The sequence below is a fragment of the Pelodiscus sinensis genome, chromosome 10 (assembly GCF_052426305.1).
Source record: "Pelodiscus sinensis isolate ZL-2025 chromosome 10, ASM5242630v1, whole genome shotgun sequence".
Taxonomy (NCBI): domain Eukaryota; kingdom Metazoa; phylum Chordata; order Testudines; family Trionychidae; genus Pelodiscus; species Pelodiscus sinensis.
Genome location: NC_143061.1, coordinates 29,252,744 through 29,275,992, shown reverse-complemented (window position 1 = coordinate 29,275,992; position 23,249 = coordinate 29,252,744). Strand labels below are relative to the sequence as shown.

At 44.1% G+C, this 23,249-nt stretch overlaps 1 protein-coding gene across 1 annotated transcript in view; it reads left to right on the top strand.

The window, feature by feature from the left end:
* The window catches only part of MED12L (mediator complex subunit 12L), a 479,380-nt gene that overhangs the window by 72,276 nt on the left and 383,855 nt on the right, over positions 1–23,249 (top strand). The window contains exons 11-12 of the mRNA XM_075937725.2: positions 21,299–21,430; positions 23,035–23,161. Of these exons, the coding sequence (XP_075793840.2) occupies positions 21,299–21,430; positions 23,035–23,161 (259 nt within the window). The remainder of the gene's footprint in view (positions 1–21,298; positions 21,431–23,034; positions 23,162–23,249) is intronic.

Genomic DNA, 23,249 nt, shown 5'->3' with positions numbered 1-23,249 from the left:
TTCTCTTCCTGTTCTTCCTGATTGACTACCAGGCTGATGTTAAATTGCAAGGTGATCCTTTAAACTAGTAGAACATGATTAGGGTTTTCAGAGGATTGTAACTTTCTGCTTGATGTCATGAATCAATTGAGTCACAGGAAGTGGAAGAGCTTTGTATTGCTGAAGGGCTGTTTACCAGTGTTGACTTGAGTATTATCTGATATTTGAGTTTTTAACCATGGAAAAAATTTGACACTTGTGATGTATGTGGTCGTCTGCCCACAGACTTGCGTGGAATGCCTACATCTAAATTACTCACAAGTATGTGGTGACCATGGATATAAGATAAATAATATTCTCTGCATTAGTTAGCCCATGTACAAAATTTAGGAATGTGTAGTTGAACCACTAGGTGGCAGTTTATTATTAGGCACCTGTATGGGCTCTGCTGTACTACTTATTCTTTACCTTTGTAGGAATTACATACTCAAGAGACAATAGATGTGTACCCAGCTAGAATGCCTCTGATTTGTATTTTTGTCTTGATTTAATTGTTAAGATGCAGGCTTTCTTTCAGTATGCAACAAGAAGCACTCAATCATAGGTTTATGCTTGTACTCCTATTTTTAGCTAGCAATTTATGTAACATTGTGGCTTGTCCTTGTGTTATTTTTTTATAGTGCTCACAGCACCAGATTATCTGCATGCGAACCATTATTTAAAGTATAATTTGGTATGAAGGACTGTGTGTGCTGTTCTACATTGATATGAAGCCACTGTAGCATTTATGATTTTTTTTCCTCCTGTTTCCATGGTTGATAAATTACAAAACTACATTGTGAAAACAGTGAATGATGATAGTGTTTCTTTTACACTATAGGAGTGCCCCCCTACTCTGGAACTGTTCCTTGTTTCCAGCATTGAACATTTCCATTATTTTACTACATCAATATAGTCTCTGCCTTCGTTGTTGGAAAGGAGGAAAAGTTCTTCAGGACATGTGTGATGCAAGTATCATTACCCTTTACAGAAAGAAAGGAGGCAAGGGACAGTGTAACAACCACAGATGCATTTCCATTCTCAGCATTACCGGCAAACTCTTCACTTGAGTGGTGAAGTTACCTGAGATCTATTTTTAACCAGAAATTATTGGGCAAGGAGTTGGATGCACATATTGGGAAGGCAGCCATTAATTTTGGTTGCCTGACAAAATGAGCATGGAAGAACAAGAAACTTACAATGAAGACTAAGATCTTGATTTATAAAGCCAGCATAATCAGCATCCTCCTTTACAGCAGTAAGACATGCACTTCATATAGCAGGCTTCAATAGCTTCCATGTATGGTTCCTGTGATCCATTTTAGGCATCAGCTGACAAGTTAAAATCACCAATGAAGTGCATGGTACTAATCTCCAGTCTAACAGCTATTATCAAACACTACCGTCTTTGTTTTTAGGTCATGTGCATAAGATGCAAGATGGGAGACCTTTTTAAAGACATCTTATATAGAGGGGCGGGGTGGGGGAGGAGGTGGGGGACGGGATGGGATGATGAGGGGGACGGGACGATGAGGAGGAGAGATTCATTCAGGACTCTTGCAAGAGAGAGATCTAAAAGGCTTTGTTATTGAACCACAGACCCAGGAAGCCGAAGTTGGCAATCCAGTTTGGAGACAGGCATCACAGATCACAATAAATAGTGGCTCTCTACACTCAAAACAAAAAGACAAAGTAAAAAATGACCAACAAGCCATGGTCAACAGGAAAATTTCTATTGTTGCATTCGATGTGATAAAATCTGTTTAGAATTGATCCTCCCCCCACCCAAAAAAAGCAAACAGTTAAGGGATGTCTGCAAAATAACACCCTATTTTGAATTTGGTGCTGTGTAGACGCACCAATTTCAAAAGAAGCTATTTGTACCCCAACAACTTGTTTTCTGTGTATAAAAGCCAAGGCCAGCATTAAGGGTTAGCAAACAGGGCACTTGCCTGGGCCCCATGCCACAGGGACCCCCTTGAAACTAAGCTGCTTAGGCTTCAGTTTCAGCCCTGGGTGGCTGGGCTGAGGGACCAGGGGATCAGCCCCATGCAGTAGGGCTTCAGTTTTCTCTCCTGAGCCCTAGTGAGTCTAACACTGGCCCTGCTTGGCAGATTCCCTGAAATCTATTTACAGTCCCCCATGGGGCTGCAAACAGGTATAATGCACATTTATGTTTGGAGTGGTTCTCTGCCACCAATGTATCGTATTGGTTCCATGAAGGGTTTTTTTTATGAAAGAAGTAAAAGTAAAGATTTGTATTTCTTGGAGATGTCATGGAACAAATGGCACTTGGAGAGAGATTTTTAATGAGGGTAGGGCGGTGATGTCCAGATAAAGCAGTTGAGGAAGAGTAATGTAAGCATGGAAGCAGTGTGGCAAAACAAATGGGAAGTAATTGTGGGAGAAGCATGGATAAGCAAAGGTGTTGAGTGAAATTGTTAGGCAGAGCCTTGAAGTTTAAACTTTGATGCAGTGGAGGATCAATGGGAGCAGAGGGAGTCGATGTAGTCAGAGTGGGCCAGACGCACGGTCTTAGCAGCTGCATGAACTGCTGGGTAGCTGAGAGGGGGAATTGCGGGTGACCTCCCTTGAGGTGGATGATTGCAGGGGGTAGGGAAGGAATGGCACCAGTGACCATATCAGAGAAGACCGTAAATGAAGAATCTGTGGGATGAAAAATAAGTGTTCATCTGTGGCAATACAAGTTGTGAAATACCGTGAGATAAGTAGGAGGAAATACGTAAATGGATTGAGTAAGACAGTGGGCAGGCTGATTTTGAGAGTGGTTAATGTAAAGATGGCATTTTGAAATGGTGTGAGCAGATCACCAAAAATGAAGCTCTGGAGGGGGAAGAGTAGACTAAGCACTGAGGCCCCTGTGGGATACTTGCAGAAAGCAGGTGGGATTCTGCCCATCAAAAGAATCACTGGCGAAGAAGCAGGAAGAGAACCAAGGAGGATGTCATTACAAAAGGGAATGGAGGTCAGCATTTCAGGCTGAAGGGTGTGATCAGCAACGATGCAGGATATCAGAGTATGTGGGCCTCTAGATATGGCCATAAGGCTGTTAGGCTGTGCTCTAATTAGAAATTGTGACTATAGTCTGACCCTTCCTAACTTCTTTTTCTGACCAGGGCTAGTTGGTCCACAGCTACATGAAGGAGCATAGATACTATATTGAAGAAGTGACACTTTAAGCAGGCGATGATTGTTCCTTGTTTCTGATTGACTGTACCTGTACTGTAGCAGGGTGGTGGTCTCCAAGTTGCTAAGTTTGATGAATTGAGCCTGAGGAAATAAAAGTTCTGTGGTCACAGACTAGAACATACATACACTCGGTGGAAGCCAGCAGATGTACTGGGCCTCTGTACAAGGTGTGAGTGTCGGGGGTGGGTGCGGGGCGGCGAAGAGAGCGGCTCTGTGCTCTTGGAAGAGAGATGGTCTTGGGTGCTAAGCACTGGACTGGGGGCAGTCAGCTCTCAATGGACCTGGAGCGTGCCCCCTGACGCTCCGGTGATGATGTAAAGGGATAATGTAAAGGGTTAGACCAAAGGTTCATCTAGCCCGGTATCCTGTGGCCCATGCCAGGTGCCCCAGAGGGAATGAACAGAATAGGAAATCATCAGGTGAGCCAGCCTCTGTTGCTCATTCCCATCTTCTGACAAACAGAAGCTGGGAATACTATCTCTACCATCTGGCTAATAGCTATTTATGGACCTATCCTTCATAAATTTATCTAGTTCTTTTTCGAACCCTGTTAAAGTCCTGGTCTTCACAATATCCTCTAGCAAGGAGTTCCACAGGTTGACTGTGTGTTGCATGAAGAAATACTTCCTTGTGTTTGTTTAAAACCTGCTACCTATTAATTTCATTTAGTGACCTCTAGTTCTTGTATTATGGGAACAAGTAAACAACTTTTCTTTATTCACTTGGTTCACACCAGTCATGATTTTATAGACTGCTATCATATCCTCCCTAGCCTCCTCTTTTTCCAATTTGGAAAGTCCCAGTCTTCTTAATCTTTCCTCATGTGGCAGCCATTCCAAACACCTAATGACTTTTGTGGCTGTAGCAGCAGCCAGGATCCCTGAGCCCTTCTCTGTGCCCTAGAGTAGTTGTCCCCTTCCTGTGCCCAGTGGAGGGCCTGCTTAGTTCCTTGGTCTTAGGCTTGCTTTTATGCAAGATCTAATTGATTTATCCATCTGTGTACTGACCAAAAAGCAATGTGCACTCTGATTTTTAACAATGCGCTGTCTCTTCAATTCTGTGATATAGTAGTAATACTCAGGTGAATTCTTAAAAACCAATGCATATGGTCTGAACTCTCTTACTACTTTTATCTGTGCTCATAATGCATTACAGAAATTCATAGCAAAAGAGAGAAAATGTGTGATGCTAAGCATAGTGGCTAACCCAAAGTGTTTCTCCTTTCATTCATACCAGTTCAGCACCACTGACTTCAGTGGAATTGCTCCTAATTCTCAGCAGTGTGATAGCATTGGACCCAAAGCATCAATGGTATGGCATAGGTAAAGGATTGAAAAAGCTGCTTTCTGACTTCTAGCAATTGCCTGATCTATGATAACTCACCCTCTAGCAAAAAAAAAAAAAAAAAAAAAAAAAAAAAAAAAAAAAATCATAGCAGCATAGGATTTTAAAAAGTTCAGTGTGTCCATACAGCTTGGTATGTCATTTGAGGAAGTATGTATGTTTGTAGAATTGTTGTGCTCAGTTCAGAAATGATTAGAGCTATAAATACTATGATGCAGGTGTAATATATTGTGTGGACAGCCTCCGTTCCAGCCAAGCAATTCCAAGTAAGAATAAATGTTTATTAAGCTCAGCTAGATTTCAAATAAGTGGTTAATTAGAGTTAAGATGCCTTTTAATCCCTGCTTTTTAGCTGCTAAAATGCCTCTTAAGGTTTGGATTAAAAATAGGGCTCTTAAAAACACTGAAGAAGTATCCCACAGAGCAGACTAATGCACAGGAATATAGTACTACTTTCTTTCTGGGCCTTAAATGAGTAGGTTTGCAACAAGATGCACAGAAGTCAAAAATTATATTTAACAATCATGAGCAGGTTGCTTCATTTGCATGACTAGCAACTATCTGGTTTTAAAGTACTCCCAAAGCTTCCTGTTCATATTTGTGCACTGCAATTTAGTTTGGGCAAAATCACCAACCTCCTGCACAGCATGAATAATGGGGCTGTTCCATGGAATAGTAAATAAAGGACTCCTCCTTCTCCCTAGGGATGTAAGCAAGTAGTTGACTACCTGATAAGCCTAGGGATATAGGGTAGACAAGTCACTAGTTGACTAGATGCTTCCCCCTGCTTTGCTGCATCTGTATCCGAGGCACCGAGGGTGGGGAGCAGGAGCTGGTGCTGGGGGAGCCAGCTTAAAAGCCGGTTCCCCCCAGCACCTTCTCCACAGGGTGGCAGGAGAGACAGAGGTACAGTGGGGGAAACGGCACGAGCGGGGACCAATTCAGTTCCCGTTCATGTGGGTTTCCTACTGCGCCTCTTCCTTTGAAGTGTGCAAGAACCACGGGCGGCTCTTGTACATTTCAAAGGCAGAGGCACAGTGGAAGAGCGAGCGGCCCCCCCTTATCGACTAATCGAGTAGTCGATGAAAATTTCATTGACTACTCGATTAGCTCATTAATCAAAATTTAACATCTCTACTCCCTCCCCTTCCCCCCCCAAATCCTCCTTGGCTGTGGAGTGGCTCTGTGGGCACTCAGGGATGTGCACTGTGCTTTTGCACATAGTGCGCTTCCATGCCTGAGCCTCCAGAACCTTTAGGGAAGGACATCAGCCAGGTGTGAATGTCAAGGGCTTGTCCAAGGAAGCCATGGTCTGCACAGGGTCTCCAAATGCTTTTTCGTCTCCTGTCCTTCAAGATTAAATGGAAGGGCACCGGTATCACTGCATCCAGAACTGTGTGTGAGGGAAGGGGATGGCAGGATTTTCCTTTTTGCAAGTTTCTCTTCCTTGTAGTTAAATGGTATATTAAATGGCAGTAATGCTGTAGCTGAAAAATGCAGCATGTTTATGATGACCATACTTTCTGAACCAAAATTAGGGTCACATTAGCTTATCCCTTTACCCCCATTAGCCACGCCCCCTGCCACAAGAAGTCCCACCCCTGGAGGTAGTACTCCCTGGGTCAAGACGGACAGATGACCAGAAGTAAAGGGTGTTGTGTGACCTCTCTAAGAACTCATTTCTCCTGTCCTCCTACCAATAAGGGTTAGTTTGGCCCCCACAGAACCCTCCATGCAACTATCCTGCAACTGCATTAAACCAATTTGCATTGCATTAACTTGGGGGGACAGGTTGGGGGAAGTGTTCCTCTAAGATTTTCCTCCCATGAGTGAAGTGTATTTTGTCTTCTGCACCAGTGTTGAGTTCATGTGGCTCGTTCAGATGTGTGACACTGGCACCCAAGTTATTAATAAATCTCTTACGAACCTCTCTCTTTTCCTTCTGCTCCATGTCTCCTACCTTCTCCATCTGCTCCCCTGGTGCCTGCTGCCCCCCATTCTTCACCCTCCTCTGCTGTCCTGGCTCCTGCCCTTCTCATTTCCCTCAGCCCTTTGGGGACCAGCCCCCCTCTCCTGCATCAGCCCTTTTCTTCCCTCGTGCCCACTCCTCCTCTAGCCCTATTCTGATCATCTGTAGCTATCCCTCCCCATTCCCTCTCCTAACACCTCCCTCTACCCATTTGCCCTGCCTCTCTCTTCTGTCCTCTAGTGTCATTCTCTCCCCTCCACATGTCTGCCCTTCTGCTTCACCCCCACAGTACCCTGGCACCTGCACCTTCCCTTACCCCTACACCTTCCTTGTGCCTCTCCCTTCTCTCACTTCCCCTGCCCTCCTTGCCCTTTCTTGCTGGTGCCCACCCCCTCAACATCCTTTGCCCCAGTTCTCCTCATGTCCCTCTGTGTCTTCACACATGACTTACTCCATCCCCTGCCTTCCTCATGCCCACTCCTCCTTTCAATGCCTCTTCTCCTGGCGTGCACTGCCCCCTCTCCTCTACTTTCTCTTGGGCCCATTGTCTCTCCCCTCTCCTCTCCTCTCCCAGAATCACCCTGTCCCCTCCCCTTTCTCACCATCACGGAAACCTTCCCTCCCCTCACCCCTTTTGCCCTTTTTCTCATTGTCTCCTCTTGGCCACCTGGCATTTGTCTCTCCTCCACTCTGCCTCTTGATACCTTCACATTTCTTCTCCTGCTCTGGTCCTTTCCTCTCCCCGCAGCACAATCCCCTTCTCCTCTTCACCCCCCCTTCCCCTTAGGTCTCCCCCTCCCCCTTCCCTCACCTTCTGCCTTCTAGAAAGCAGTTTGCGAGGCTTGAGCTTGTGGTCTAGCCCCAGAAGCCCATGCAGCTCTGGCCCCAACTGCTTCTGGGGCAGGATTGCTTTCTGGAACTGCAATGGAAGCCACCCTTGATGCTATTTTTAGTGCTGTGGTCCAGTCCCTGCATGCTGCCTGGATCTAGCTGAGTCAAGAAGCAGCCACACGAAGCCTGTCACAGTGAGGCTGCCCCAGCTGAAACACACCTCATGCAGCTGCTGCTTGACTCCAGCTGGAGCTAGGGCTAGAGACAGATGGCCCCCACTCCAGTCCCGACACCTGCTGAGCCCAAGTGCACCCTGCCCCGCAGCACCCCAGCTGGGTGCCACATGGCTCCAAGGCGGCTTGGAGGAGGAAGAGGAGGAGGTGGTGGTGCTATTGGAACAGGACCCCATGCAGCAGAGGCGGTCCCATAGAGGGAGGGGCTGCACACCACTGGAAGCTGGCCTGGCTACCATATGCGCCTTGCTGGTGAGGAGGGGGCAGGAGGCTGCTGTGTTGTGCCAATGTCCCCATCAAGCAGTGAAATATCTTGCGGGGCTTTCTGGGACATTTCACTACTTTATGGAGCACTGGGACAGAGTATTCAAATTTGGGACAGTCCCAGAAAAATCAGGATGTATGGTTAGTTGTAAGCATGTTATATGCAACTCTCTTTGATAGAACTGTGACTTGAAATTGAAAGATTAACTGAGCATTTCAGGTGCTCTGGAACCACAATGGGAGCTGGAAGACTGATGCTCTATTTATTACTGTTAATTGCTCAGTGTGTGACTTTAGGGGAGTCCTTTACAATAGAGACTTCAAAACTGGGCACTCATTAATGGATCTCAAAGTCACTGTATTATTTCAAAAGCCAGCTCAACAGGGAAGCTACAGAACTTAATTTTATTTACGAGTTTGAGTCCTATAACAGAAGTCTAAGCAAAGACATTGGCTCGATGGCCTGCTACATTCCACATACTAATGACATAAAAACAAATAAAGAGTACTTTATTTAAAGAGTGGGTACCAAGCATTCTTATCAGCTTCATTTAGCATAGGCACACTAATTGACAATTTTTTCTCCTTTTTTCCCTTCTTCCCCCCCAATCTCCTCTGTGCTATTTATTTGAAAACTGGACCCCTTAAATTCCATTCATCTGAAGAAGTGGGTTGTGCCCACGAAAGATCATACCACACTCTACATTTTTGTTAGTCTCTAAGGTGCTGCAAGACTATTTGGTTGTGTGTAATGTAAGTTATTGTTTAGATTATGGTATATCCTTTATTTTTTTTTCCATAAGGGAAAATTGATGGTTACAGATGAGTGGTACAAAATCGTTTTTACAAGAGAATGTTGGATTTTAGTCAGCATGTCTCAACAAAAATAGTTGAGAAGGTGATTTATGTTGGTATACGCTATCATTTATTCTGAATACTGAAAAGCCTGACACTCATGCAAATCTCTCCCCTCACAACTTCCCTGAGGTCCTGTTTAATCCCTGTGCATCACAAGAAGAGTTCAGATATAGTCATGAAGGAGCTACCTATTTATCTGGTCCTATTGTCAAGATGCCACTTGTGTTGGATGTTTTAGTGCTGTGGTGAGACACCTTAATTGTAAAGACAAATACTATGAGTCTGAGGGGAGTACTCAAAACTGAAGTTGTTTTCACATTGGTCTTACATCACTAACTTTTTGACTTGGAGTTATCTTGGATTTGCAATAATAGAGGGCTCTGTTCCAGTTCTATTTATGTCAGATACTGTGTTTAAGAAGAAGTCCTTTGTCCTTGGATGTCATGGGACTTTTCTTCTCTTGCAGCAGGGTGTAACTTCTCACCTGTGAGGGTGACATATTTTTGTGGTTCCTCTAGTGCAGCTGCCTGCCACAAGAGGTTTATAGCCATTTCTCCCTCCAGGGCAGTGAACTGTTATCGTTCCCTAAGATGGGGCTTGAATAGCTGCCAGTGGAGAACCCAGGAAGATGTGGCAGTTGTTTCACACATACTAGAACTAGATTTCATGTCCGTCCCATGAAGGTCACCAGGTTGGTGAATTTAATGGATCCAAAAATCTCTATATGAGTCTCTGAGGCTTGGGTGAGCTCTCTGTGCCTGGCCAGTTTCTGGTCTCAGGCTGTGGAGAGTGGTATATTGTGTGGAGTTCCACAGTTGAAGAAGAAATCCGTGGAAACAGAGAGCTTCAAGTTGCAAGTGTCCATTTTATTGCCTAACACAGAACTAACTGGAACCTGCCCAAACTGGCTGGGCTGAGCTAACTTAGTTACTATAACAACAAGATCTATATCTACAACCCGACACACAACAGAGGATATCCCATTTAGAGCAGTTCACTTGAGTTCAATGCAAATGATGGGTGAATTGTATTTTACTGTCTTCCCCTAATTCTATTAATAGATTCTCTTATAAACCACGAATGTTTACTTTGGAGGGTGACTGATGAAGGCTAACATTTGTAAAGTGCTTTGAAGATAAAAAGCCCTGTGAAATGCCCAATTAGTATTATTACTGTTAATAAACACAAAAATGTGTGTCACGTAGCATTTATCCCATAGAGCAGTTAAGCCTGAATTCTGATTCACAAGCCTGAATCCTGGCAAAATGACTGAAATAATTGTACATGCCTTCTGCATCAAAAGATGACACGCTACTTCTAGAAAACGTTTTCAAATGTTCTAACACATCCTGAATCAATATTTGGAATAGGACCGTCTCTATTTTCATAGATGCAATAAGGATCTTTTCACAAATTAAATCACAAGAGGTTTTAAAATCTTTTGACCATTGCTAGAAAATTTGTATTCTTCCCATGCCAGGAAATCATCTTTCTGTTTTTCTGCTGTACAGTAAACACTTTCACCTAAGCCAGGGGTTCCCAAACTTTTTGACACAGGGACCAGTAAATCCATTCACGAGCTTTTGGAGGTCCAGTAACATTCGTTTGCATATTTGCTTATTCATTAATCAAATGATGAATATTCAAATACGTTTTCTGGTCCTCCCAAAGCCCCCAGTGTCAGCGTCAGTAAAGCTTTTGATACAGTCACCCACAATATTCTTGCCAGCAAGTTAAGGGAATATGGATTGGATAAATGGACTGTAAGATGGATAGAAAGCTGGCTAGATCAGTGTTTCCCAAACTTTTTACTTTAGTTGGAACCCGGTTCTTTTTAGTACTGTTTTTTGCAGCCTAAAAATATAAACACATGTAAAAAAAAATGAAAAATGAATAAATTTTCAGTTTTCACCCAGCTGCATCCTTCACCCAGCCTGGGCCAGGGCTTGGGGGACCCGGCGCCTCATGGGCACTCCAGGAAGTGGGAGTAGGAGCAGCCTGGGGGTAGGTTAGCTGTCTAGGAGGGAGGGTGCAAGGAAGGGTAGGATTGCCATGAGTCCAGTTTTGTACCGGACAATCTGGTATCTGAGGGTTTTGTCTGAGAAACAAATTGAGAAATTACCAGACGTAAAAAAATTCTGGTATTTTCTCATTAGGTAAGTTTTTTATTATAATTAGGTGTATCAGTCCTTAGCTGCGAACTGCATGGATAGTAGATATGCTCACGCTGCCTGAGTGTGTCTACCTGCCAGGCAGTTTGCAACTACTTGAGGGAGGGTCTGGGGGCGAGGCGGGGGGGCAAAATGGAATCCCCAGGCAGACTCACTCCTCTGCCAGGGTCTGTAGGATCTGCATGTGCCCAGGTCAGTCCTGCTCTCCCCCCCCCCTTTCTCCCGATCTCCCAGTCAAGCCCTGCTTCCGGTGGCCAGTTCCCCCCGCCTCCCACTAATCTCCCCTGTCAGCCCTGCTCCCCCAATGACCCCCCCCAACCAGCCCAGCTGCCCCTGTCCAGCCCTGCTTCCCGCAGCTGTTTCTCCTATCCTCTTCCTCCTGTTTTCCCCTGGCCAGCCCTCCTGCCCCTCGTTCAGGCCTGGTTCCGCCGCCTGCCCTCCCTGATTTCTGCTGGACAGCCACACTGTCTCCAACCCTGCTTCTGCTACCTGCCCCACCTTCTTCTCTGTGGGACAGCCCCACTACTCCCAACCTTGCCGGGGAGCGGCGCTGCGGGACCAACCGGGCAACGCCCCAGCTGCTCTACCCCAGGCGTAGGCAAGAAAAGCCTGGTCTGCTGGGGGGGTGGGGGGGCACTAGCTGCACCCCCCCCCCAGCAGACCAGGGAGACGCGGGTGGCGGGACCGCCCGCGTCCTCCACGGCTTTGCTCCGTCTCCCTGGTCTCCTCCCTGCAGACCAGGGAGACCGGGAGCAAAGCCGCAGAGCACGCCCGCAGCGGGACAGCCCGGGTGCGCCTGGGCTGTCCCGCTGCGGGCGTGCTCCGCGGCTTTGCTCCCGGTCTCCCTGCAGACCAGAGAGACCGGGAGCGGCTTTTCTTGCCCCGGAGGACGGGGCGGCAGGACTGCAGCGCATCTGGGCATCCCGCCGCTCCAGTCCTCCGGGGCGAGAAAAGCCCCGTTCGTAACTGCAGATCCGACATGAGTCGGATCCGCGTAATTCGGGGATTGCCTGTAGTCTCAATCTTTTAATGTCTGCTCTTCTGAAAGCTGTTGTGTGATCCTATTGATTTTTGTTGCCCTTCTCTGTTCCTTTTCCAGCTTAGTTCAACAAGCCAGGAAAAAGCAAGAATAACTGCTGAGAGAGATTGTCAAGTTTAATCATGCAATCAGCGCATACTGAATTACTGTTCATTTGAAACTTTCTATTTTTCTTCTCTGCTTTAGAAGTCCAGCATGAAATACCTTCATGCTGAGACAGCTGTGCATAAAATCACTTATGTGAGGAAAAATCTTTCCTGTGACATAAACATGAACAGTTTTTTAAAAACAAATGGAACGAAAAATTTCTATTATTAGAGAAGTGTTTTTTAAAAGGACAATATTCTTCAGACTTTTTTAAAAGCAAATATGCAATATAATGTAGCATGCACCTCTAATCCAGTGGTTCTCCAACTTTTTGGCCCACGGTCCACTGCACTCAATGCAGACCTTTTCATGGAGCACCCGCCAACCATCCAGGATGACCAAATGGGTGGCTGGCTGGGGAGGGATAGCAGCAGCGTGTGGAGCTGCTTCCTTCCCCTGCAATCTGGGTCGGCTTATGAGGCTCGGGGCTCCCCTCCCCACAGCAGTAAGCCAGTGTTGGCCCTCTAGCATCGTGACCCTACAGGCTCACTATTGTAGCGTGAGGGTAGCATGAGCCTGCAGCCCACCAGCAAGATGGACCACACTTTGAGAACCACTGCTCTAATCCAAGGCTTGTCTTTAGCCCTAGGGTATCCTGGTATAGTGAGTAATGGCTCTTTCCATCTTCCTTGCATAACTTTTTTCTATGTGGTGATCAGTCATGGTGTTATACGTACATACACTTTATACACTGTATAATTATGTTCTAGAGTGCTTTAAAACAAAACCAATAAAATTTTATAAACGGTCAAAAATAATTTTCCAGTATGTGGCATATATATCGAGAGCTAGGAATAAGTGTCTGAGTCAGGCTGGAGTTGGAGACCAGAGATCAAGCAACGTCTGGTATTGCGGCAGGTCAGAGTCTGTGTGGTTGCACTTACTACTGCCTGGGGTTAAATGGGGTGTTGGTATCCTCCTGCCCTCTGAGGGACCAGTCACTCTACTTTCCAGTAGCATTCCTTTGCTTTTGCCTGGCCTCCTGTGTGGCATTGTGGGATTATCAGCCATCCCAGTCTGTAGGCTCTGTTTCTAGTTCCTGGATCCTTACAGGAACAAAGAGTTCTTAGATAAGACACAGAGGAGATGAGATGAGTCACCTTTAGGTGACTCTACTTGAGTGTTTTTAACTAAATTACAGTGTAAATAAAAATGCACAGTATCAGGTGACAGGAAGTCCTAAGATACAGCTTTTAAGATGTCACATGCTCCCTTATTCACAAGAAAGGTGAACTATATATATGAGAATTGGTGTTCTACTTTCTCTGTCATTGGCTTATGGATCACATAGACAATGTGTTCGTTATACTGTGCATATGACATTTCAATGCTGTATTTTTATACTCAACTTACCCATCACTTTAAATGGATAAAATGAAGATTTTTGGTGTTATGCTCTTAGCAGGCACACTTTAGTGACTTCCATGAGAATACTCACAGTGCACAAAAGAAGAATATAGATACGTTGGGAGGATACAGGGCTAAGAAATCCAGCTATTTTATATTATTGTTATGCATGCAGAGTCCTTGTAGGCACATGGAAATTGTGTGATTTTGAATTTTGAGGTAGAACACGTTAGTTGTTTTTCAAGTAATTTTCAGATAATTGTCTTTGTTCAACAGAGGTTGTGTTTTGAAAAAACACATTTACTGTGCTAGTGAAAAATCTGAAGCTCTAGAATCAGTGCCATGGTTTTTGAGTTTAATCACTTGCAACCAATTAGTGCTCCCTTTGTTTTTTTGTTAGTACCTTACTTTTCTAAAAATTCAGATTAATTTTATTTTGTAGGTCTACAATGAAAATGTATTTTTATATTTGGACTGGCGGTTGTACAATATTAACAAATAAATGATGCACTTAGAAACAGAATCAGAAGTTTGCCTCTTCCAATTTCAGAACTATTCTTATGGTTTATTAATGTTAGAAAAATGAACAAATAAAAATATATTTTAAAGTCTTCAGTAAGGAGATAAATGATTGTCTCTTTAAAATATTTAGACAATTCTATTACAAAACCTATTTAAATTCAGGGTGAAACTGGAAAACAACCATGGCACTGATTTAGTTTAATCTGCAGCTGCCTTTGTCAACCTTAGTGTCCTCAGTAGGGTAAATGCATGTTTTGTACTCTGTATGTTTTGCAATAAATTAACACTTCTAGCAGAATTTTAAAATTGGGCCTCTGTAAATATTGTATAATTCAAATGCAAGAAGTCACAGCTGTTCTCGAGTAACTTCATTAAGAAATTTTAGCTGTCAGATTACATGGTCAGCTGGCACTGTTTTTGTTGTTTAATCTCTTTTTGGGCCTGTTTCCTAACCAAAGTTAATTATGTAAGCTTTATTCAAATAAGATATAAGATTACTGTTACTGGTGTATCTATTATCTAGGGGTGACTTGTGTATGTGTGTATAATAAATCTCATGATACGTTTTGTAAATCTGCCTCCCGGATTATTGGCAGAGCAAAAGGTTTGAATGCTCTTTTGTTTTTAATCACTGTGCCGCATCCTCATTTAGTAGCCAATCCAAACTTTCAGGTTATCATTTGGTAACACTGACTGCAGAAGGAGATAAGCTTTCCTAATGAGGGGTTTAAAAAAAAATCCTTCTATGAAAGAAAGAGTATTTGAGTCAATAAGTCTTTGCCACTAGTTCTCATTGGTACAGTACATAATCGAAGCTATGGTTCCTTAATTAGAGCCTCTAGAAATGTGATAGTACTTGGAAAAATGTAATAATTTACACTTTGTAGAGATGCTGAGTGTCCGATAAAGCAGAATTTGAATATTTCCAGCATCTGTTGTCTTAGTCTGAGTACACACAGGAAAATGGGAAAGGTCAATAAAACACATCTCAGCATGAGCTTTAATGTGTACCTGGGACTATTTTGGGAAAACTTAATTATGCAGTCAGGAAGGTACCAGTGATGACCTAGTGCATTGAGTAAACAAATGTAACACAATCTTCAGTGTAGTTCATGTTTCTGTGTATAGTGGAGGGGAAACCTCAAAATGCTGAGGTCTGTTACCTTCATAATAACATAGATGTAGTCCACATGTGTGAATTCACCGTCCACTTGAACTTTTTAACATTTGGATGTTTGATGAGAACTAACTGTAATCCTTGAACCTATGTGTGTGCTTGACATGTTTGTGATGAACATTCTGCTTTATAAATTATAACATTAATATCCATAATAGAGTTGTACAACTTCATGAGTAAAACTTCCTATATAGTATTTTCTGTAATGTTTCCCCTGGTGTTTGTCATAATCCTTTCTCTGTATGGTATGTTGAAACATTAATTTTTATCTCCATTCATCCATGCTTGTATTACGAGGGGCAAGAACCAGAAAAGGCTGAGAGTTTAGAGAGAGAAGAGTAAGGGAAGGAATGAGTGTGGGCATAATCGTAATCGGTAGGTGAGAGGTTGTATGTGGGGCAAATAAAGGGGTGAAAGAAGGAAACCAGCTGACAAACTTCTTTGCCTCTTCTTTTTGGAGACTTCAGTAACATGAGAAGTAAGAGGGAACTGAGGGATGTGGCAGCACAAAGAGGTATTCAGTGTATGCATGGCCCCATGAACATTGCTAATAAAGTAATTCTGGTCTTGTGCACATGAGGTGCATATGTATCTGCATCCACACTGACTACATAAGAATGGCCATACTGGGTGAGATCAAAGGTCCATCTAGCTGACTATTCTGTCTTCCGACAATGGCCAATGCCAAGTGGGAATGAACTGAACAGGTAATCACCAAGTGATCCAGCCCCTGTCACCCATTCCCAGACTGTGGAAGAGACCAGGGACATGATCCCTGTCCAGCATTATCTACATTATCTTGAAGAACTGTAGTTACTGTAGGGTAATATCCATTGTTTGGTTAGCTAGAAAGATGGCAGAAGTGAAGAGGAGAGTGTGAGTTTGTAGAGAAGGAAGTCCTCTTGGCCCTAGGCTTCCTGCTAGACAAACTCTGAAGAGTGAGAGCAGGATCAGAGCAGATGAATGTTCTGCAGAGGTATGATGGACATTAGGATGTGTGAGGGAGGCTAAGATTTAAGAATGAAACATGAAGTGAATAAACTACTGTCTCAATGTGGAAGATGGGCAGAGAAGTCATCAGTGCTGATTGACTGGAAGTCATGGAAAAGACTGAAAGACAGGGCATAGACAAGGGGCTTGATGGTCATTTCTGAAAGGAACCAGATGGTAGCAAGTGCGTGTGCGGTGCTGGGTGAAATTGGAGTTGAGCAAATGGCTCTTTTAGTGAGTGGGAGAGTTGAATGAGGGCAGCAGGTTGACTTCATAGAATCAAGGACACTAGAACTGGAAGGGACCTCAAGAAGTCATCAAGTCCAGTAACTTGCCTTCACAGAGAGGGGGGAAGAAGGGAGAAGTTGGTTATAGTGCTGTTCAAGAAAAAGCAAAAAATGTCAAGGGGGAACAAAAAGGGTTGGAAGCAACAGGTAGGAACAGAGAAGTCCAACACCACCTTCATTGTGTGACCCAGGCTGGAGAGGGGAAACAGCTGACAAGCTTTAATCTGGGGAGATTTCCTAACAGAGTAGGCTCTTATTCTGAGACATATTCTGTCAAGAGAAGCTGAGAAGGTACTTAAGATTTTTAAAATTAGTCTAAACAAAATGTTATCTGGACACATGCAAATGGCTCTTAACAGTAATGTCTTAAGTTTTTAATATTGGGACAGTTGAGGTTAATTTTTTAACCTGTTTAGTTAAATCGGCCTACTTCAGCTGGATAGTGAGGGTATTTGTGTCAACAGGAAATAATCAGAGAAAAATAGATTGGAAACCACATCCCTCCACTCTAGCAGAGACTGTATAATTTCAGTACAATGTATGTGTAAGTGGTCTCCAAACTTTTTACACCCAAGATCACTTTTTAAATGTCAGGGCAAGCCAAGATCTACCCCATCCCTTCCCCGAGACCACACTCCTTTGAGGCCCTGCCCTTTCCAAACCTTTCCGCAGACTACCTGATGCGAATGGAAACTCACTGTCAATTACATAATTACGCTCCAGCCATTTTGCGAGAGCTACAGCTGGGGAGAACGTTTTAATTTAAATTATTAAACAGATTAAGCGTTTTAACTTTCTCATGTTAGTTTATCAAACTTAATTTTAAATAAAGTAAAACATTATGTCCAACACAAAAGGTTTTAATGTTTTCTTTATTTCTGGCAGAGGTGGGGAACCATTTTGGGTTGGGGGCCACTGACCCACAGAAGAATCAGTTGGGGACCACACAAGTGATGTGGCCCCCAACTGAGCTACCTCACACTCTTTTGGCAGTCCAGCCCCTGAAGGGTGAGGGAGAAGGGGCAGGGAAGACTGAGGTTCAGGGCTTCCCATAGGAAGATTTACTTTACCCCAAATTTACTCTCCTGCCCCCACATCCCTGTGCTGCCAGGCACTCACCTCCAGACAGCAGCACTGGGACTCGCAGCCACCAGGGAGCAGTGCTGGGGTGAGGAGGGGGAGGGAGCAGCATCTCTTCCTTGCCCCTCCCAGCCCTTTGCCTGCATGCTCCAGTGCTAGGGCTGGGACCAGCAGAGCCAGAGGCCACCCAGGACTGGCTTCAGCTGGGCCAGGTGCAGCAGAGTGCTGGGGAAGGTGGCTCTCTGACCCCTCTCACAGCAGAGAACAGCCTGTCCTCCACTGCAGCACATGTGCTATCCTCCCAGCCCCTTCCCAGAGCAGGAGGAAAGAGCGGGGACGTGAGTGTGCGTGCCTCTTACTCCATCCCAGCCAGCAAGTTAACAAAGAGGGGCAGCCACCCCTCTTTGATCCAGCCCAACTGGAGCGCGGCTCCAGCCTCGGCAGGCTGAACGCCAAGCTGGGCTGGAGCAAACAGGGGCAGCCACTTGGGCTGAAAGCCCACTGAGGCTGTACCGCCCTCCAGTGGGGCTAGATCAAAGATGGGCAGCCATCCAGCCAGCTGTCCACAACGATCGACCCCTACAGGTGCTGTGATCGACCGATTGGTGATAACTGGTGGAAGTGATGATGCAGAAGTTTTAGCTTGCTTAGTAAATAATACAGTCTTCCTAAAAGCAGCATGTGTGTTTTGTTTCCGTGGTTATCTTTGGCATTCCAACAAAGTGTCTTCGCATGGATGATATCTCACTATGTAACAAGAGAACCTCATGCTTGCAGTTCTTGAAGGCTGTGAAAACTTCATTAAAATGTTGCAAGTACCTGGATTACTCTTCTTGCTGAACTAATGTATAAAAAATACTAAAATCAGATTGCTTTGTATAGTGAGTTTTCTTCATAGAAGATGGCAGAACTTGAAACCCGCGAAGGGGTATAGGCTCAATACTTAATCTATGAAGATTTTAAAATGTTTTTCCCTGGTATGAATTGGATAAAATTTATCAACCCTCTAAAACATGGACTCCAACGTGATGAAAATCCCAATTTCTCATCTTGGTGATCTACTTCTATTATGTTTAGTGTTTGTTTGTGTCACAGCCTCGAAATTACTTTTTCTGTCAAGTCTATTTATATGTAGGATTTTTGCTAGTTGACTCTTCTGACTCACAAAATAAAAGTGTTCAGTGCAGATCAATATACATCTGAGGAACTAAACCAAAGTTGCTTATGTGTGTGGTGAAGTCCCTTTTAGGGGAAAGGGTGTTAAAAAAAAAACAACCCTCCACGTCAGTTTAAGCATTTTCAAATCTTCTTGCTTAGACACATTACAGTCTTTCTGAGAAGTGCAGTCCTTATTCAAAAGTACTTGCCAGCACTTAAAGTAATTCTATATAAAACTAGCCAATTAGCCTGTCATAAGACAGGATTTTCAGGTCTCTCCTCCATGTCAGTCTTCTCTTCTGAGCCTCCGGTCTCTTGTTCTGTCTGTCTCTCCTCCTCCTCCTCCTCCTCTCTCTCTCAGCTCTCCTCCGCCTCCTGCCTCTCTCTTTGTCTCTCTTTCATTTCTCCTCCTCTTCCTGCCTCTCACTCGGGAGACCGCAGAGCCCAAATGGCCGTTTGGGCTCCGCACTCCCTGTGCTGCATGGGGGGCGCGGAGCCCAAACAGTCACTTAAGCCGCTTGCTCCCACGCGGCAGCCTGGCTGAGCAGCGCAGAAGTCAGGCGAGTGCGGCAGTGGGAGGCAAAGGGCGGGTGGGGCCTGGAGCTGCTGTCATGCTGCATGTCACTGCCCCGCCCCCCTTCGCCTCCCACCGTGGCACTCGGCTGACTTCTGCGCTGCTCAGCCAGGCCGCCGTGGGGGAGCAAGCGGCCGTTTGGGCCCTGCACTTCCCATGCAGCATGGGTTGCCCAGAGAGAACAGCCAGCATTTCAGCAACAACGCCCCCAGAGGGAATAGCCAGCATTTCAGGCAACAGCACCCCCCAGAGGGAACAGCCAGCATTTTGGCGTCTCAGACTCTGACACTGGGCTACTATATATATATGATGCTTCATAGAAGGCAGGTGGTAACAGAGAGAACTGTGTGTATGCCAATGGATTTGAAGTTTATTTGAATACAGGTATCTATGGGTGTGTCTAGACTGGACTTTTGTTGACAAAACTCTGTACAAAACTATACCTGCGTCTACACTACCGCTGAGTTCTTTCGACATAACGTCGACAGAACTCAGCAGTTTTGTTGACGCTGGTAAACCTCATTTTACGAGAGTTTCTGTCGACAGAATCATAGAATAATAGGACTGGAAGGGACCTCAAGAGGTCATCGAGTCCAGCCCCCCGCCCTCAAGGCAGGACCAAGCTCCGTCTACACCATCCCTGACAGATGTCTATCTAACCTGTTCTTAAATATCTCCAGAGAGGGAGATTCCACCACTTCCCTTGGCAATTTATTCCAATATTTGACCACCCTGACAGTTAGGAATGTTTTCCTAATGCCCAATCTAAACCTCCCCTGCTGCACTTTAAGCCCATTGCTCCTTGTCCTGTCCTCAGAAACCAAGAGGAACAAATTTTCTCCTTCCTCCTTGTGACACTCTTTTAGATATTTGAAAACCGCTATCATGTCCCCCCTTAATCTTCTTTTTTCCAAACTAAACAAGCCCAGTTCATGAAGCCTGGCTTCATGATGGTGATGAGATGGTGATGAGAAGGTGCCGGGGAAGGATTGGCCTGTGACAGCGCAGCCCCTTTCTGCCCTACGTTTTCCCAGCTGTCGTGCGGTGCTAAGTGGCAGTGCTGAGCACCCTGGGCGTTCGGCCTGACCTTCCTGTGGGGAGAAAGTGTTATTGCATCTAGGGTTGTGTCTAGACTACAGGGTTTTGTCGACAAAGCAAGTTGCTTTGTCGACAGAACTGAATGTAGTCTAGACGCTCTTTGTCGACAAAACTTCTGTCTACAAAAGCCTGTAGTCTAGACGTACCCTTAGTTAGCTCCAAAATTTTGAGTTTGGCTAAGCGTAGAAATTTGTTTCAACATGTGGGGGTTCTTTCCTCCCTCTCTTCCCTGTTACTGTGATCCTTTGTCCGCAAGTAATCCCTTCTTTAAGAGCCCCTAGCATTTGTCTGCGGGAAGCTGGAGGAAAAGCCTGGGCCTTCTATCTTCTCTTCCCCTGACTGAAGAGAGGAAAACAGGGCTGTTTCCCATGCTCAGTGATGTGAGCAAGGAGGGCCTGTTGGCATGCTCTTCTTAGTGAATGTGAATGAGTGACTTCTGTCTTACTCTTTTGGGGACGCTCAGAGTTACACTTCTCTAGAGGAGTGGGGAATGTACCAACTTCCCTGTTTTCTCCAGTCAAGTCTTTGTTGGTGAGGCACAAAGCTGAGGAAAAAACCACATAAAACATGCATTGAATCAGCATAAGAGAGGCATGAAATTTGTATGATTATTTGAAATATGGGGTGTTCCACTAAACCCAGCCTGGATTCACTTAACGCTTGTTAATTGGTTACCATTCTCCCAGCTCTTCCCCACGTCCAGGTATATCCTTCTACATCTGTTGATGCTTTTGTTGTGCACTTGGTTTCTTTCATCTGCTGCAGCTATGCCCTCTCACACCCTCTTCCTTTTGAAGATAAAATGTGCATACACATGGATCGGAAAGCTCTAAAAATTGTTTCACATGGTAAAACAAAGTGCTAGAACAAAGTACATAATCACCAGCACTTTGGTTACATACAGTTTCTAGCCACCAGATAAATAAGCACTGCAATTCCTGTGCACGTGAAGTAACTTTATTTTATTTCTCTATTGAACAGATCGCCCCTAATGATGAAGCTGTGGTAACATTGCTTTGTGAATGGGCTGTGAGTTGTAAAAGATCTGGCAAACACAGAGCGATGGCTGTGGCAAAACTCTTGGAGAAGAGGCAAGCAGAAATTGAGGCAGAAGTAAGTTGTTCTTCCTAGTGTTAGGATATGTTGGCAATACACTTAAAATGTTAAGGAGAAATTAGCTTGATTCAACATACAGGTTTTTAAAACTGTTGGCTCAGACTTAGCGAATTGAATGTCATGTCACCAATTTATGGTTCTTGAATTGTGCTTTCTCTTTGAATGACGATGAAGCTTCTAATAAAAATAAACCTTAAACCTTCAGTTAGTTTCATTACTGTTTATTTTTCCTTTTGTGATTTACTTTAGTGTATTAGGCGTTTATATGTGGTATTACATGTGCCATCTATTGTCCCTTGAAGAAATTAGCATCAAACTGTGTGGACTGGTATACAATTCTACATACTAAAGATTGTTTTCTGATGACCTACAAAATCTGGGAAACTCTAAAAATCAACTGGGCACATCAGAACTATAATAACATGTCTTAAACAGAGTTGTATGTTTTCCACTGAATCTATGAGAAGAATGAAAATGTTTCACATAGGCACATGACTGTGTGCTTGTGCTTGGCTGGTGTAACAAGTGTGTCTTTATTGCAACAAATGAATATAAGCTAATTTACACCAGTTGCTGTTGGGCTCATAATGGTCTTTAGGCCCATTGCAACTTCTTTTCTTTATAAAACCAAACCATTTCCACATTGCGAATCAAATGGAGATGCTATTAGTACTTTAGTTATTTACTAGTCTAAAAACTGAGTTCCTCAGATCCTGAGGTGTGGTAGCCCATTGGTAAATGTTGACTTCTTAATGCAGATAGGGTTGCCAGATGGTTTCAACAAAAATACCAGACACAGTTGACATTACATCACAATCTACATTACATCTTATTTAGAAAATACCGGACAGTTATATTTTTTCGTTTATATTTTCTTAATTTGTTTCCCAAACAGAAAGCTCAAATACAGGACTGTCTGGTTCAAAACCAGACACCTGGCAACCCTAAATGCAGATTACTGTCAGCTGTGTTTTAGGCTCTGTCTAATAGACTGTTTCAGTAGATGGCCTTACTAACAAAACATAGCTTATGTTTTGATTTAAGATACAACAATCTTTTTAATGCAGCCAGAGTACTGTTTTAGAAGTGCCTCTTCCACCGGAACTGGCTGCAGCAACATAGACACAAACACTTTTTTACTTTCACTCTTCATCTGTCCCATGTTCCTTCAAACCACCACCACCAACACAAGTAGTGGGGGAAGGGAGATGCCTTTACACCAGTAATGGGTAATGTATGCAAAGGAAGAAAAATAACTTCCTTTGCTAAAGCTGTAATTATAGCCTATGTAATCAATCCAGAAATTTAAGTTTGTTTGAAATTTTGCTAAAATATTCTAACTCTTAAGACTTTTTTAAAAGTGGTGATTCTGTACAATTCTATATAATTATTATATAACTTTTAAACAAGCACGTTAGAAATACCCAAGGTAGACAAAGGTGGGAAAATGCTCTATTTCGGTAATGCTTCTGTGGCATTGGTGGGATTTGGATGGATATTGCATTGGGGGGGGGGGGTGTTGGGGAGAGGAGGGGGAAAGAAACATTGTCACATTTAGAGTTACATGATAGGCTAATTGGTATTTTTTCCCCACTATGTAGAGATGTGGTGAGTCAGAAGTGCTAGATGAAAAAGAATCTATTTCTTCAGCTTCTCTCACTGGATCCAGCCTTCCTGTTTTTCAGAATGTCCTACTTGGGTTTTTAGATACACAGGCTCCATCTTTATGTAAGTATTAATTCATATCTGTTCCAAGGAAAAAAACAATTGGCCTTGTGTCCACCTGTTGAAGTTATCCTGCATTGTTAGAATATGT